At 42.8% G+C, this 17,174-nt stretch overlaps 1 protein-coding gene across 1 annotated transcript in view; it reads right to left on the bottom strand.

The window, feature by feature from the left end:
• The window catches only part of tenm1 (teneurin transmembrane protein 1), a 189,658-nt gene that overhangs the window by 5,110 nt on the left and 167,374 nt on the right, over nucleotides 1-17,174 (bottom strand). The window contains exons 26-37 of the mRNA XM_031280063.2: nucleotides 16,801-16,888; nucleotides 15,131-15,327; nucleotides 12,562-12,875; nucleotides 11,775-11,947; nucleotides 10,056-10,300; nucleotides 8,973-9,266; nucleotides 7,495-7,739; nucleotides 5,867-6,009; nucleotides 3,813-4,024; nucleotides 3,280-3,581; nucleotides 1,836-2,542; nucleotides 968-1,110 (exon numbers count right to left, since the gene is read on the bottom strand). Of these exons, the coding sequence (XP_031135923.1) occupies nucleotides 968-1,110; nucleotides 1,836-2,542; nucleotides 3,280-3,581; nucleotides 3,813-4,024; nucleotides 5,867-6,009; nucleotides 7,495-7,739; nucleotides 8,973-9,266; nucleotides 10,056-10,300; nucleotides 11,775-11,947; nucleotides 12,562-12,875; nucleotides 15,131-15,327; nucleotides 16,801-16,888 (3,063 nt within the window). The remainder of the gene's footprint in view (nucleotides 1-967; nucleotides 1,111-1,835; nucleotides 2,543-3,279; nucleotides 3,582-3,812; nucleotides 4,025-5,866; nucleotides 6,010-7,494; nucleotides 7,740-8,972; nucleotides 9,267-10,055; nucleotides 10,301-11,774; nucleotides 11,948-12,561; nucleotides 12,876-15,130; nucleotides 15,328-16,800; nucleotides 16,889-17,174) is intronic.

The following is a 17,174-nucleotide window of genomic DNA, read 5'->3' as shown; positions in this document are numbered from 1 at the left end:
CTCATGACAGCTAGAAAAGATCCTCAAGACAGTACGTGTGGTAAAACCGCTAAAGGGGCCGCTAGAATCAACACAAACTGAAAGTTCCTTGTAGCTGCTTTAAGTTATTGTTTTTCATATCTGCAGAGCTTTGTCCCATGTATAATGGTGGAATAGTTAATTGCACTGAGCATTCATTTATTTTACATGTGAATTTACATAAATTACTCATGTTGTGATACATAGGGTTGCAACTAACGACCATTTTCATAATTGATTAATCTGACAATTGTTTCTTGGTTTAATTGACCAACAGTCCAATCCTTCAAGATATTCAATTACCAATGAAACAGATAAAAGCAGCAAATCTGAGAACACATTTAAGAAGCTGTTTGACTTCAGTGACTTTAATGACAATGTATTCATTCTCAAAAGTGTAAATGTTCTATTGACTAAATGGTTGGTCGACTAATCATCTCATTCTACTGATATTAGAAAACATTCTGAATTATTAACGTGGCGTTGATTTCAACCATATTGCCCGTTAGGAAGAACCCAAATTAGTCATAAAAAAAATATTTAAATGTTCTACAGAAAGAGAAAAGAGAGGGATAAGGGATGACAAGGTATGCAGGCAGTCTCAGAACCCATCGGCTATCGGTCCAACGGCGATTTAGCCTCTGGGGAAAACAACCAATATTTGGGGTACTCCGGAGTAGCCAGCCAATATCCGGGCCAAGACATCCTCTTCTGTGTGCCGGCACGATAAGCAGCTTGAGACGCGAGAATGGAGTTGGAGATGAGAGTTACATTTTTAAAAAAGCTAATAAAAAGCTACATCGTCTTCAGGTTCAGAGATTGCATGAAGGCCAATACGTTCTGCCTCTTTTGCTCTACGCTAAATCTTGTCCTGTTGCCTACAGATTCTGCATTCACATGCAGATATCTGTTTATAGAGATTATCTGCAGGTGACTGGGGTAAGCTCACCTTGCTGGAGTCCCAGTCCTGTGTCTTGGTCTGAGTCTTCATCAGTTCGTATGTTTGTTCCATTCTGCCCACTTCAGGCTTCGGAAAGCCTGGGACAACATTATGAAGCTGGAAACCAAATAGCTGCAGCCAGCTACCAATGTCTGGACACACACACACACACACACACACACACACACACACACAAAGAAAGAGAGAAAATTGCACGGAGGGAGAAAGTTAGAATATAATGTGTATACTGTGCAAAACGGCAAACAGAAAGTCATAAGGCCAAGGAAACAACACCTTGAACAGGAAATCACACAATATATGAGCATAATACGTGGCAGAGATGTTTCGGCTGGTGTTTCACTGACAAACTGTAATAAACAATCTTGCTGCAGGAAAACGTGACATGACAAATGAATGTTCCATTAACCAGAAGGACATACGCCTCCACCGACATCCTTTATTCATTCTCCTGCTCTCCCATTCCATCTCCTTCCCTCGCTTGAGTTATTGTTTGGTCTCTCGGGGAAACAGTATATTCTTGACAGTTAAAGAGAATGAAACACAGCAACCTGTGTTAAAAAAACAAGTTGATCAGAGGCATGGCTGTCCTTTCTGTTGCCAGTACATTCTGTCATCATCTGACATCATTTCTTTGTGCCGTGCGGCTCACCTGTGGTTAGCTGTGTGCCCCATTCACCCAGTCTTTATGGCAGATGTTTCCTGTGCAGGTGTGTGTGTGTATGTAGGAGTAGGTGCTGCTGAGTGAAATGCCTGCTTGTATCTGTGTGAGAACTGTAATGTGGCAGCTCGTGTGAGTCACAGATACAGTACTGAGCTGGAGAGTGAATGAATGCGTGTGCACATGTGTGAAGCTCACCTGTAGTAAACTCCGTCACCTCCTCCACTCTGCCAACTGGGCAGTTATTCTTGAAGGCGTACACGTTAAACGGCTTCGGCTCCTTGCTCAGCTCCCCCCACAGTTCGTGATTGGGCGAGGTCCATCGACCGGCTAGCGTGTCATAATCCCGCCTGCCCAAATGGACCAGCCGCGTGAGAGGATCGTACAAGCCTCCGTGGAAGCCGATGACAAGCTGGAAGTCGGGGTTGGTGTCCTGGTAGACCTCTCCGTAAGGGGTGTAGAGGATCTCTTTGACCAGTCGCCCTTTGCTAGAGAAAACTGCCCTCGGACTCCCGACGCTGTCACAAGCGACATAGTACTCCTCTCCGCTGCTCAGCTCCATGGCGATGAGATGGCCCTGCAGGTCGTAGTACAGCGACGTGATCAGATTGCTGCTGTGGTTGTACAGGTGGCTGGCCCTGGTGGGGTGTGACAGATCAGCATAAAAGAACTGCAGCTGCTCGCCCTGGCTGCTTTTGGTGGCCACGCGCCGACCCAGCCCGTCGTAGCGATACCACACGGTGCGCTCCGTCACGCGGTTGTAGACGCGGGTCAGCAGGCCGTTGGAGTTGTAGTCGAAGAGATCATTGGCTCGCTGGCGGAGGAAGCCATCGTCATCCACGCTGTACTGTAACTCGCCAAGGTGTGTGATGCGGTCTCTCTGGTCGTAACGCAGTGGCGTCAGCCTTGAATTAAACCAAACAGGTATCTACATTAGTACCGTTGTGAACTCATAAAACAGGTCTAACATTAATATATCAACAAGAGTCTACAGTCATGCTAGCTGCTCTGTGAGGCTGCTTAGGCCCAGCGGTGTTTTGAGCAAAATGCTAATGTCAGCATGCTAACATGTTCACTATCTGAGCTTAGCATGTTTGCATGATAATATTTGCTAATTATCACTAAAGACAAAGTGCAGCTGAAGCTGATGGGAATATCAGTTTTTTTCGGATCCCTAAAGTCAGTAGAAGTCATCATCTGGCGACCATGAATGTCTGTAAAAAGTGTCATGGCAATCCATCCAATAGTTGTGAGATAATTCAGTCTAGACAAAAGTTGACAGAATCAGAATCAGAAAAGGGTTTATTGCCAAAGTTACACTTACAAGGAATTTGCCTTGTTGGTTGGTGCATAAACAAACAAACACACATATTGAATAATAATATGAAATAAACAATAAATACAGAAACAAATATATACAAAATAGCTGTTTAACATAAGAAAAAAGAAGCTGAATGGATTGAGTGCAGAATGTGCAAAAATATATAGTATGTGCAAAATGTTATGATATGTGCAATGGGCAGGTGTATAGTCCAGGATGTAGGTTAATGAAAAGTGACCATCTGACCGTTAGATTTAGTTTTGACATAGTACTGAGACATTCATTGCTGTAAAATAGCCACAGTAGAAGGTGCTGACTCACCTAGCGCTGGTCCCATGGCTGAGCAGGTTGATGTTCCCGTTGAGGTCGTAGCTGTAGCGCCACTGAGGCCGCTCGTTAACCGAGGCACTTTGCAGCTGGCTGTCTGCATCGTACTCATAGGTGTAGCGCGTTACGTTGTTGTCCACGCCCACTCTGATGTCACAGGTGGTTGTGCGCCCTGCCGAGTCATACTGGATGGTCATCCAGTAGGCGATGGATTTAAGGATCTCATACTGGACCTCGACCACCTGGCCATAGGAGTTGAACACCTTGGTGTGCTTCATCAGATGGGTGGTGATCACCTAGACACAAGCAGCAAGAGATGGGTTAGTTTCGCGGTTGATGAGAGCCATGAGAGTGAACCAAAACAGCAAAGTTATGGGCCAAACAAAGATCTGAAAGATGCTAAATCGCTTCATAGAGCATTTGATCCATTGTTAATGTAAAAACATCAAAGGCACAATTGGAAGCTGGATTACTAAATACATCCTAATTCAGATGTGTTCTATTTTAGTTGACAGTGTTAGGCCTACCTGGTTGAGGTCATAAAAGATGACGCTGAACTTGCCAAACTGCTCGACCCGTCCTGATACGTCCACATATCGGTACAGATCAATGGGAAGAGGGGTCTCATTGATGACTGCCTGCATGCTGGTCACTCTGAAGTTGTTGTAGCTGTAGTCAAACCTGGCGTTGACCAAGTGTTCTTCACTGAAGCGGAAGATTTGCCGACTTGTCAGGGGACCTACGCAGAGGAATCAGAGTGGTTTCATGTGAGACATTCACCAATATTTAAGTTTCAGGGACACACAGCACGTGCATGAAGTATACACACACACACACACACACACACACACACACACACACACACACACACACACACACAAAATTGCACACGCGGCACTCACAGGTGGCCATCATGCCACCCGTACAAGCCTGCCTAATGAATTCAAATCAAGGACTAATTCAACATCATTAACACAGACACACGCAGTGCAATCCATTCAATCTTAACTATCCCCACACCTCTATGGCATTTCCACTGGTGACCTTTAATATGGAGAGATAATGAAATCTAAAGACAATAGCCATGATGGGCCAATGTGCTTCTTAATGTCAGAACATCAACTTTAACAACATCATTCATCACCTCTGCTGCTGGCTACTACAGCTTATCCTCCGTTTGGAAAAAAAAGGCCTGCTAATGAAACACCATTATGCTGCTATTTGAGATGACTCTGATTGCAGTTAAAATGACTAAGTGTCTAGCTTTGGAGACTGTAGAGGGCTGGATCGGCATTACATCTTCTATTTTTATTTTCTGTGGAATGTTGATTCTAAACCTGCGCTAATGGGGAAATGGCAGAAGCACTGAGAGTGGGGTGGAGGCTTTTCAACAGCCCTAGGGAACTCGCAGTCTGTCTCGCTTCTCTGTCACTTCTCCAGCTGTCATCTTTCCCTCTCCTTTTCTATTCCTTTTCTCCCTCGCCTAACTCTACTATATCCCCCGTTTCTTTGGTCCCCACTCTTCCTTGTCTCCCTCTCAAGGGACAATTACCACTATCTCTCCTCTCTCCAAGGCTCCGTTTGTTCTGCTGAAATGAGATCAGTTAAAGGAAGGTGAGAGTCTATTCACAGTGAGGGCAAAGCGATAAACACACACACACACACACACACACACACACACACACACACACACACAGCTGTGTCGTGCAGATTAGTGACACCTGATCATTGCGAGCCAATCACAAAGCCATGTGAAGTGAACTAGCAGCAGAGATGAGAGCGACCCTGGAAAGACTCTGTAACTTGAGGGAATTGGTGAACTGTATTAACAATGAAGCTATCCGAACATATCTGCTGCCACAGCTAAAGGGGCCCATTGATGGTAATGCCATTACTGGGTAATACTGCAATTTATGAAACGCAATGTCTTTCTAACTAATTTTCAAAATCCAAAGTGAAACAATTGTCCCGTTATTAGGGTTATAATTGATGGCCCTGAGGTGAGATTTCCTGTCCCACGCAGACATCTACAAATGTTGACATGCAGGCTTGCAACACATATGTAGTATAACCACACTTAGCCCACCACAACATATTGTGTGTGTACATACACACACACACACGCACATATTGTAAATATTCCTATACACTGACTTGTACTTTACTTGTGAACTTTGAGAAGGCAGCCTGGTTGCGGAGGTGGGGATGAAATAGCGCGGCTCAGAGCAGAGCCCAGGGGGTGGTCTAGTATTTACAGCTGTGGTAGACCACAGTCTCTTCTACTCGAACATGCTCGGCCCTGTTCACACTTCAAACTGTGGCTGCGTCAGTCTCAGATGAAATAGCACGATGGCTGACTCAAAGCCAGACTACAGAGTTAGATACCTCTCAACAAATCTGGCTCGAGATGTGTAGTATTGTCACAGTACAGATGATTTGAGTTGCGCTCACAAGACCTTTTCATGCTCAGATAGATCATTTTCAATTATCTGTTTAAAATGACTCATTGTCAATATTTTAAATGTGTGGCTGTTGATCCCTTTGGCGTGTGTGTGTGCCGTGAGTGCATGTATATACGTACCTGTCTGTCGGTAGCGTATGGAGCTTATAAAGCCATTATGGGTGAGATGAATGGTCTTGACAGTGCCAGAGGCCTCGTCGTAAGTGAAGGTCACCAGGGTGGAGTCATAAACCACCTCAGAGAGCCGCGCTGCTGGTGTATATCTTTAAAAAAAAAAAAAAAAAAAAAAGAACAATTTATAGAATACATGCTAAATTATTATGTTATGTCAGAAGTGTAGAATGAAACACAAATAAAGTGTTTTTAATTTTTTTTTTTCAAAACATTTGAACTTCAATATAGGTAAGCATGCTATATAGCTCATAAATAATACAAAGAGCCCTTGGGTCATTAAGGATCAAGTTGCATCATCCTTCAACATTTCATCAAAATCAAACCGGCTGCTGTGGCGGTGTTGGCCTTCTAAATCTTGAAAATGGGGTATATTGTACCGATTGAGCCAATGAGTATTAAAAATGTTAAATGCCAGAACAATGGCCAAATTAGTTCTCCAATTTTCATCAAAATCAGATCAGTGGTGTCTGACAGTAAGATAATAAAAAAAATTAGTTCAATCAGAGTAATTATTGTTGGGCAGCTGGGTGTGTGGCACGTTTTTCTGTCAGCGAGACTTAGGGCTTTAACAGGGCTTTCACATTTCTGAGATTAGCCATTAATTATAGCACCTTTCATCAAGCCAATCGGTGTTTTTATTAGTGCTGTCAAACGATTAAAATATTTAATTGCGATTAATCGCATTAATGTCATAGTTAACTCGCAATTAATCGCACATTTTTATCTATTCTAAATGTCCCTAGATGTCTTTTTGTCCAATTATTTTTTCTCATTTCAATGCTCTTATCAACATGGAAAAGTGGATCGGCTTGCTTTGTGCAAATGTGCTTCTGTCTGAAGTCATCCATTGTCGCCTGGCTTTGACGAGGGGGCGGAGAATTCACATCAGCTGTGTGCTTGGCCATCAGCTGTGTGCTTGGCCATCAGCTGTGTGCTTGGCCATCAGCTGTGTGCTTGGCCATCAGCTGTGTGCTTGGCCATCAAGTGGTATTTCAGACTGGACGTGCTGCGATGATAGCTCAGTTCACAACGACCAAACACACAGATCACTTTGGTCTTGTCAATGGAACCATTTGGCAACTTTTTAAAAGTAAACTTTCCATTCAGAATCTTATTGGCATCCATTTCGGTGTCTCGTGCTCGCCATCCACTCAAAACGTGACGTTAGCCTACTACTCTTTGGCCGGCTCGCAAGCCCAAACCAGTGTGTGCGGCGTGCCTGTTGTTTAGTTTCTGGTCTAGCTAGATCTGGTGTGGTGTTGTAGTTTTTCTAACGTTACTAGTTGTTGCAACAGCATGTGAAAAAAACTACAAAGTTTGCTATGCCAAAAAGAACGTTAATCTCGCGATAAAAAAATGTACGCTGTTAAAATGGGTTTTCGTTAACGCCGTTAATAATGCGTTTAACTGACAGCACTAGTTTTTATATGGCTGACTATACTGCCAAGATGCATAATGCCTCTAAGTTTCATCAAAACCAAACCAGGGGTGTCGCCAGTGTCACCTCTTCCACCCTGTGCTGCCTCATCAAATTAACCGATAAAACCAACAGCCGGTAATATTTCTGTGATCACCTGTAGATGACACTGCGTCCTGTTCCCAAGTACTGAGTCCTTAGCAGCCGGCCGTCCAGGGCGTAGTCCTGCATGAAGGAGGACTGGCTGTCAGGAGGAGTGTATATGTTCCTGTAGTAACCAATGGACAGGAGCGACTGCAGGGTGTGTTTCACCATGCTGGGCATCGTCACGGCAACCAGGCGGTCCGTTTGGTCGTATTCAAAGACGTAGCGCCGCTGGCTATGCAGGAGCAGCATAATGGACTGCAAGGACACACAGACGGATGCACAGCTGAGTTAGAAGACTGTAGCTCTGTGGTGTGATGAGCCTTTTCTATCTGTCTGGTATATCTTTTTTTTATTTCAATGTAATTCGGGGAAAACGTCTGCACTTCAGAGACAACCTTGGTTTCAGCTTGAGGACCATTCATGTTTCAGTTAGTCACTGAAGGCTATTTCATCCTTAAAAAGAAAAGGAACAAAAATCACCATAACTGGAGCTCTGGGTTTTTCGGATGACAGCAGAAACTTTGTTTACCGTAGAATTTTTATTTTACTTTTCAGGCAAGCTTTAAAAATCTGTGCCTGCAGTCCTGTAGATATTTGAACAGTTTGAATTGGCAGAAAAACAATGTCGTGTAAAATGACTTTTCTATTTAACTGTGAGGTATAATATTAATGTATTAATAATACATGCAGGTATTATTCATTCCTAGATGGTTCTGTAATACAAGCTAATTTACACTCTAATTTTGTCTTAGACCAAAAGCTGACACAAAATATATTTCAGGCTGAATATCATTTCATTAAATATTTCAATTAATTTCAAGAATGGAAATTATAGCTTCTGGTAGCTTCCAGCTTTGTCACACACTTGAAGGAACATACCTCTTTGCATGTTTTATTCCCTTTTCTGAAAATTGCATTTTTCAAAGCTATTTGTTATCTGTAAAACCCACTTTCAGGAAACCACTGGGTTCCTTTCTTTTCACCACTCTGTGAAAATCAAGTCAACAAGCCTTGAAACTTACTTGAGTTATGTAACTCATCACAATAATCATCTTGTGTGCTTTTACTGCTCTTATACAGTCAGTGCAGACTGATTAAAAAAAGTCTGGACAATAATTGAACTCAACATCATCCTCACTCTGCAAATTAACTTTCATAGTTAAGGTAAGTCAAATGAATGGAACCCTATGGCTGCCTAAAAGGGAGGAAAAACACAGTAAAGGACGGTTGGTAGAATAGTACTGTAAATGATTTGAATTTGTTTTCAATGTTACTTTCATTTCACACGACAGAAGTACTTTTCATACTTTCACAGTTTTTGTTTCATCTTCAATAACCTTGAAGCAGCAAACAAAGGAAGAGCGGATGTGTTAGATTTCGGTGAACAGCAAAGACAAAAACACACAGGGTGAAGCCATCAAACAAAATCTCACCATGAAAGAGTCTATCACATCCCCCGAACATGCTTTCTGTACGTGCAGCTCTTACTTTGTCTGCGTATGTGTAGCTCCAAATCTTGCCGTTGACCCAGGCTCTGGACACCACCCTGTCGTTCTCGTACTCTAGCCGTTCAGACCAGTCTCCACGGTGAATGGAGGACAAAAGTCCTCCACCAGAATAGCTGATGTTTACTTCGGTGTATTTGCTACTGGGGGACCAGACCACGGGCCGGCCCAGCGAGTCATACTGGATGTGGAGGGTGAACTTCCTGTGGTCATCGTAGATCTTCCCTACTCTGGTGCTCTGATCAAAGTCTATGGACAGCAGGTTCCTGTTATGTGCCTGGGAAGAGAATCAGTAAAATGTCAGCTAGAGGGAGAACAAAGTGCAACTTTTTTCTTTTTAATGCTTTGTAATCACCATCCATTTTAAATAAGGCCGCAGAAATGCAAATATAAATGAAGTGGCATGTCTGAGACAAGCAGAGATTTCATTAGTTTAGATAAATTAATTGTGACATTTAAAACAAACTGGACCTGCATAATGACAATAAATTGCCTTGTGAACAAGTGAAGAACCGAGTCCTGGGGATTGCTAATTAATTAGTACACTGATAAAATGTCCTTATGAAATATTCTGTTTGTGCGGTGTACTTTCTGTGCCAGGGAAAAAGAGAAGAGGAGTTGCAGTCGGCGTGCGATTTGTGGAAAGTACAGTTAACTGGTTCCTAGTCACTTGACCTATGAGCTGGCTCCCAGTGACGTCATTAATCACTCCAAACATCTAACATGTTGTGTAACAACAAGCTGTAGCACGGTTCAAACTGCTCTACAGTTGGGCTCCAACAAATGTAGGATCCACAGAGTAGATTGCACTGAGAATGTCATTTCTTTGTCATGTTTTATGGGAGTGTGTAAAGGTCAGATTGGGTAACAATTGGTTAACTAGGCCTTCTTGTAAGATGTGGGATGTAATTTGACCTATTTACACACTACACCTACACCTATTGGCTAGGATTGTTATCACTGTGTCTTAATGCATGCTGTCTTTGTGTAGTAATGATTTTAGAGGACTGGATTTTCTATACCATCTGAGTTAGCTGAAAAATAAGTTGGTGATTTAGTGTTCTACCCTGAGTCTGCGTTCATAAGTGCTGTAGTTAGTCTTGCTCTGCTCCTTCCTCTGCCTCCACTCTATCAGGCTGGGGGCGTGGTCTCCAGGCAGGCTGATGTTACAGCGGCTGGCTGTGGGACTGACTCCTCCCCCTGCACCTCCAGGGAGGAGGGGCTCCGTGATGAGTGACAGCTCCATCCCACTCGCCAGCGTAACCAGGAACGACCCGTCAGCGCTGACTCGGTATGAACTCTGAGCATGGTCTGGGGGGGGGGAAGAGGACCACAAGGACGCAAAACATCAGTCACTGTCTCTTGAGAAAAATCAATGGCATACAGCAGCAGACTACATTAATGCAATGAATACAAGTCTGGCTTTTTGAATGGGTTTTGTTTGAATTAATTGCTAAAAAAGTTAGCGCAACATTAGCGCTGTACTGTATCTTTAGAAAAATGTAATCTATTCAAAACGAGAGCAGGAGAAAAGGAGATAGTGAGAGAGAGAGCAATAAAAAAGAAAGAAAGAGAAATGAAGAAATGAGAGAAAAGGAGGGGAAGGGAGGGGTGCTTGGCCTCAACAGTTTTTCACACATTGCAGTTTTCTCAGAAACTGTTCTTTCATTTCTATATTGCACTGAGTAAGATTTCACATAGAATTTACACATGCCAATATCACTTTGTCTCATGCCTTCACCATTTCTAAGCACAATTAATTAAAAAAAGCAAAAATAATCATAAAACTATACTTTAACCATAAAATGTAATGCAGTTCATAAACTGGATAGTAACTTCTATTCCCTTCACCACGATAAAACCTTTTTTCTGTACATATGGTTATTGCTGCCTCAGAGGCAGGAAAAGACACATTGAGTTTTTGGGTGGTGGAAGTAAAGGGGGGGGAGTGGCACTCTAAAATAATGGGTCATTTCAACTCTTCCCTGGCAGTTCTGTCATACTGCAGCACTGCCACATGCCCGCATGTGTGCAAGTGTACTGTATTTGTGTGTTGGAGCAGCTTTTCTCTCCCTGCAGTCCTGTCATCGTGACAACTGCTAGAAAGCAATTAAAAGGATGACATGAGAGGAAACTGCTCCTGTGAGTGGCTTCTCCACTCCACTCTCATTTTCTCCTCTTCTCATCCCTGCCCTCTCTTCCATTTTCTCCCGCGGTCATTTAGGCGTTTCACAAGTCAGTTGGATCTGCCTCTTTTTTTGTAAATAATAAAAAATATATATATCTTTTTTTTTTTTTACTGCCCATTAGTGTGTGGTTATGTAAGGAGGTCACATCAGATCCATCTGTGAATTATTTATAGAAAGGGATAAATCCTTTTTCAAAGCTGTGACTCTCCCGCGCACACATCCAGTGCTACTGATGGAGAATTAAAAAAACACAGGTCAGTGTGTCTGACCTGACCAGAATAACGGCCATGTTACTGCAGTTTGCCAGTCATACATTTTTAAACATCACTATGCCCTCATGGTCTGCCTTCCTCATGCAACTGTGATATGTTGTCTATGGTTTAGTAACCCCCCCAGATGAGTCATAAAAGACCTTTCGGCATGTTTGTGTTAAAGTAGATGGGGTAAATGCACTGTGGCGAGGCTATAATCTTTTCTACATCTCAACCACCATATTTGGCTCTGTGTAAACTCCTTTGTCTTCCTACAGCTTACCAATGTTCCTACTGATCTATTAGGAGTAAGGAAACAGCTGACAATGCTCCATGATGCTATACCTTGTTTGAACGTGTAGATGGTATCACTGGCAGACAGGTTGGTGCTGGTGACAAAGTTCTCACGGTTGGACGCCTCGACCTCTACCCGAGACCAGCGTTCGAGGTTTCCGTGGAAACCGCTCACCTCACCAGTGGGGAGGGTGATGTTGGTCACACGGCCCTCGCCGTTGTACCTTGGAGAATAAACACAGAGACGATGACGTACAAGCACAAACGTGCACAGATAACTGCCGAGCCTGGACAAATGAACACAGCCGCATGCACACATAGGCGCATAAATACACAAATGCATGCTCGCTATCACTCTGTTTCCCCTTGTCATACACAAACATCGGCACAGAGTAAGTGTCAACTATGATTTATATGTGTAATTATCCAGCTGTGGAATTTGAGACAGAGACTCGGTCGGCAGTGGTGAATAATTCAGACGGATGTGTTTTTGTGTGTGTACTATATGTGTGATACTAAACGTGTGTGTGATCAAAGTGTATTACAGAGACGTCCTTCAGCTAATCAGTAACTTAAGCAAAGTCGATGTAGAAAAAAAAAAGTCTCTCCAGCTTTCTACAGTGATGGCCTACCACCAGATGGCACTCATATTTCACACTGCAAACATAAGCTCTGTCTCACATTAAAATACTTGCACATATATGCAATCCCATGTCCATACATACATTCAGAGTCAAGCAACCAACCATAAATGAAGAAAAAGGGACAGAGAGAAGAAAAGAAAGAAAGACAGAAATAAAGGAGAGCACAATAAGCAGAGAAAAAAAATAATACTTACTCATAAACAGTGGTCCAACTGTTCTCATCACTTTTGGTTGCTAGGAGACCTGTGTTGCCATGGTAAGTGATGTGGGCGATGTCATGGCCTTGGGCTGACACCTTCCTCAGTGTTCCACTGTTGCTAAGAGACAGCCAGTACACCTGTCCGCCAGGTAGTGCCAGCCAGAGAGGCACTCCGTGAGCATCTCTCCTCACCTGCAGCCCATGGCCGTCGCGACTCGTCAATCCCGACAGCTGACCGTCCGTGCCGTAGGAGAAGTTGTACAGGTAGTGGCCGGTGATCAGGTGTTTGGTGTACATGTGGGAGCCATTCTGTCGTGGAAAAGAAGAGAGAGACAGTTGCACCCCCTATTTGTAAATCCAAATAACTTTGAGTGTAAAGTTGTCAGTTCTTAGTAACTACAAGCTTCTGAAGTTTCAAACTAGGGATTTACTACATTGTGTTGTACCAGTAACACTAGAACCGCCAGAGCCGTTGGCACTGGGCGTTGTGATTCAAAAATGTAAATTACGCCGTCATTTTTATGTTTCTCTCCTGCCCTGACCCTTTCCTAAATTCCCACATGCCTATATCGACATAATGATAGAATAACGTTGAGGATGTTTTACACAAAAACACCCCTCTTCAGTCACCAGGAGCAGCGCCGATTAACACTGTTGACAGTAGTGTTGACGAACTGACCCAAGAGCCGGTTAATTAACCCGACTCGTGTCACTGAACCGGGAGAATTGAGTGCCATACGTCAATGAACCCACTCACTCCTGTTTTTTTCTTTTACCTCATTCGTGCCGTTGTGTGTAGCTGGTATTCTTCTGCTACTGTGTGTGTAGTAATCTAGCTCATTAGCGCCTCCACTGGAGTGGTGGTAGAATCAATCAGGAAATGGCCTAGACCGCGCACCAGGCTACTGAACGAGACCGAATGTAACCGTGCAACCGGCCGCTGGAGTCTAGCTAATGTAATCCAGCGGTGTCTTGGTTCTCGGCAAGTTTGAGTTATTAACCAAGCCTTGTTTCTGGTGCATCTTAGATGATTGTGTTCATGGCAATTCACACATTATCGATTGGGAAGTACATCACATACAAATACACATCATGTTATCTTGGTAGTTATGTTAAGTTAAATGTTAGAGAAGTGAATGTTGCTACATGGTAGGTAGGCTGTCACGAGGAGAGCGCGCACCAGGCTACTGAACGAGACCGTAAGGACCGTAACCAAGGGTACTGCATGAGTCTATATTCAAACGGGTGTCTAGGTTCTCAGCAAGTTTAAGTCATCAACCGATCCCAGAAGCCTTTATTTCTCGTGCATCTTAGATGATTGTGTACATAGAAATTCATCGGCTACATTATCGATGGATATCACATACAAATACACATCATGTTATCTTAGTAGTTATGTTAAGTTAAATGTTTGTTACATGGTACGTAGGCTGTCACCAGGAGACCGCGCACCAGGCTACTGAACGAGACCGTAACCGTGCCTAATGCATGAGTCTATGTAATCAAACGGGTGTCTAGGTTCTCGGCAAGTTTGAGTTATCAACCGGTAGCAGAAGCCTTTATGTCTCATGCATTTTAGAATTGTGTTCATGGAAATTCATAGGCTACATTACCAAGAGGAAGGTATTATATCACATACAAATACACGTAATGTTATCTTGGTAGTTATGTAAAGTTAAATGTTAGAAGTGAATGTTGCTACATGGTAGTTAGACTGTCACGAGGAGACCACGCACCAGGCTACCGAATGTAACCGTGGCCAGTGCGAGAGTCTAGTGTCGGTCAGTATGAGTGTGTAAATAGTATGTCGAGACCGAGTGTAACCGCAACAACTCGAGTCTAATGTAATCAAGTGGTGTCTTGTTTCCTGGTGGGGAAAGTAAACGCGCTTTTCAGACAGAGGGTGAATACAGGGAAATTCAAACATTCAGAAAAGTATGTTTGTTGGCATTATATTAAATTATATAATATATATTAAACTAGTAATCCTTTGTAAATGTATGATTTACTTTGTTTTATTTATACTTGCATACATGGCGAAATATGTGTTTCAGAGTTAGTATTATTAATGCAGTTAAGAATGAGAGAGAAATATCTGATTTCTCTGCTCACCTGGCTGATGTTGTTTGGTCAGTTTTGTAATTTAAGTTGTATTGTGTTATAGGTTACATCATTATTAAAGTGTCGGATTTGTTGACCATATTAGCCAGCTAATGTTAGCTTTGTCAGTCGGTTCAGTTAGCTAGCTTCTCAACAGCAGGCAGTTACTGGGCGTAAATATTCAGTAACAACTAATCTCTGCGAAAGTATGGCTGTGTGGCTGAACCCGTTCTAATTTAGTAATGTATAAATCTTAGCAAACACTTATTACTAGGCTATGTTTGAACTTGGGAACAGCAAAAATGAAAAACAAGTGTTAAAATTCATGTTAACTGGGACAGTAATGGTGTTTAATGAAAATGTGTAATCGTCATTCTGACCTGAACGGAGATATAGCACTCAGGTATCTATCATTTTACATGCAAATACACATGCTCTATGGAAATAGCTCAGGCGTTGTGTACCTGGCTGAAGAGATAGAGCTCCTGGTCCAGTGGGGAGCTGATCTCCACCAGTCCAACTGGGCTGGGCTGAGGCTGGTTGGGGCTTACAGCTCTGATCCGGATGTTGCCCAGATCAGCAATATACAGGGTCCCATTAGGGGCCACGGCTATAGAAGACGGGGCTTTAAGACGAGCGTCACGGGCGTAACCTCCATCTCCTGACAAGAGAACCAAGAAGACATTATTTAGATGAGCACAAACTCTTTATCAACAAAATAGCATAAGTGAAGGCACCCTCAGATATGAACACGCTGAGCAATTCAAATTATTCTTCAGAGAACGAGAGAAGTCGCAACTGGTACACACAAGCGTTGCAAAACATGAAGAGCACATGATGCCGCTTATGAGTTTATCAGTTTAGCTCAGGACTCGGACATGTTGGCATGCCATAGCTTCCCAATGGAGTTGATATGACCACCTTGATAGTGACCTCAGCCTTATCAGACGGTGGTAGTGGGTGATTGAATGCATTCAGATGTCTTTGGTAGCCCAGCGGGATAACAGCCAGGTGAGGCCCTTTAGATGCTGTCAGCAGTAGGCCCGGGGCCTCTGATGGGTCCATGCAGGCAGCAGGGTAGCAGTTTATCTCTTGACAGCATACACATTATGTGTGTGTGTGTGTGTGTGTGTGTCTGTGCGTGCGTTCATGTCAGTTTGTATTTGCGGATGTGTGCTCACATATGTGCGCCTGTTCAAAGACACTGTGAGACTGTCTATGGTGAAGGGATGGAAAGGGAAAGCCTCTGAAGAGAGTAATCATCTGTTAACAGCAAGACATGATTGAAAATATGCAAAGTACAACCCAAGAAATAAGGATGGTTACAACCCATTGGCTTTTGGCATGGGAGAGACACTTCCCTCCATTTTCAATAGAAAAGAAACAGATTTTTATGAGCAGAATTAAATGATTAAATCACATCCTCTGACACTTACAATGGAAGCATGGCCTAACTGTCAAAAGCACATTGGCTTATTTGTTTGGTCCTTTCCTTCTTCCATTTTTTACATTTCAGGTGCCCTTCCATGATACACCAACCAGTTAAAACCTTTAGCGGCTAGACTAGAGCTTTTTCTTTCAACAGCTGTAATTTGAAAGGATTTGAAAGGTTTCTCTCAGGCTGGTTCCTACTGAAATTTAGCTGGAGGTTATTGCAAAGAATGAGTCTCCCCATGAATACAAACACCCCCCCCCCCCTTCATTATCATACTTTCTTATTTTCAAGGAGAGTCAAAACAGCCCTTCCTAGATATTAAAATTCCATCTGAAATAAATAATGTAGATACATTCATGTTGAGGCAAAAACAATGGAGGACACAGTGAAGAGAGAACAAGTTCCTCTCAAGCTCTGCCTATAAAATCATTGGCCAGCAGGGACACACAGGCAGATTTAATCACGCAATATCAAGACACACTGACATAGTCAGAGCTTTTAAAATGTTCTTATTATACACCTGAATCAGGCCAAGTATGATATGATCTGATAAGATTTTTAAGAGCAGTTACATGTTGTTTTTAGTACTGTAATCCTATTAGACATAATCTAATATTTCCACAATACTTAACCTTCAGTAACATAACGTGTGTGTGTGTGTGTGTGTGTGTGTGTGTGTGTGTGTGTGTGATGACCCACCAGAGAAGCAGTCACAGTTGGGGTCTATCTTACAGTCACAGTCCGTGGGGGCTCCAGAGATAACAGAAATCTCCCCGTTGGTTGACACCTGTGAAGTGTTAAAAAATAAAAATAACGTCACACAAAATAAAATGGGAGATTATTGTCAAAAGACGACAATGTTTAACAGCTTTTGTTATGTGTAATCTCTCTGACAAACAAGATAGTGATGATATTTCATAAAAACCTGAGCTGTAAATACAGATTAATGACATTAAAATGATTTTTGGCTCTGTGTTTGTCTGCTGGTGCTTCAACCAAACAATCTAAGATTGTATCTCAGGTGCTTTTTTTTTATAGAAAAACAAAAAAGAATTGAACAATTGGAATCTTCA

Source organism: Sander lucioperca, chromosome 1 (assembly GCF_008315115.2).
Source record: "Sander lucioperca isolate FBNREF2018 chromosome 1, SLUC_FBN_1.2, whole genome shotgun sequence".
Lineage (NCBI taxonomy): Eukaryota > Metazoa > Chordata > Actinopteri > Perciformes > Percidae > Sander > Sander lucioperca.
This window is presented reverse-complemented; position numbering and strand designations above follow the sequence as displayed.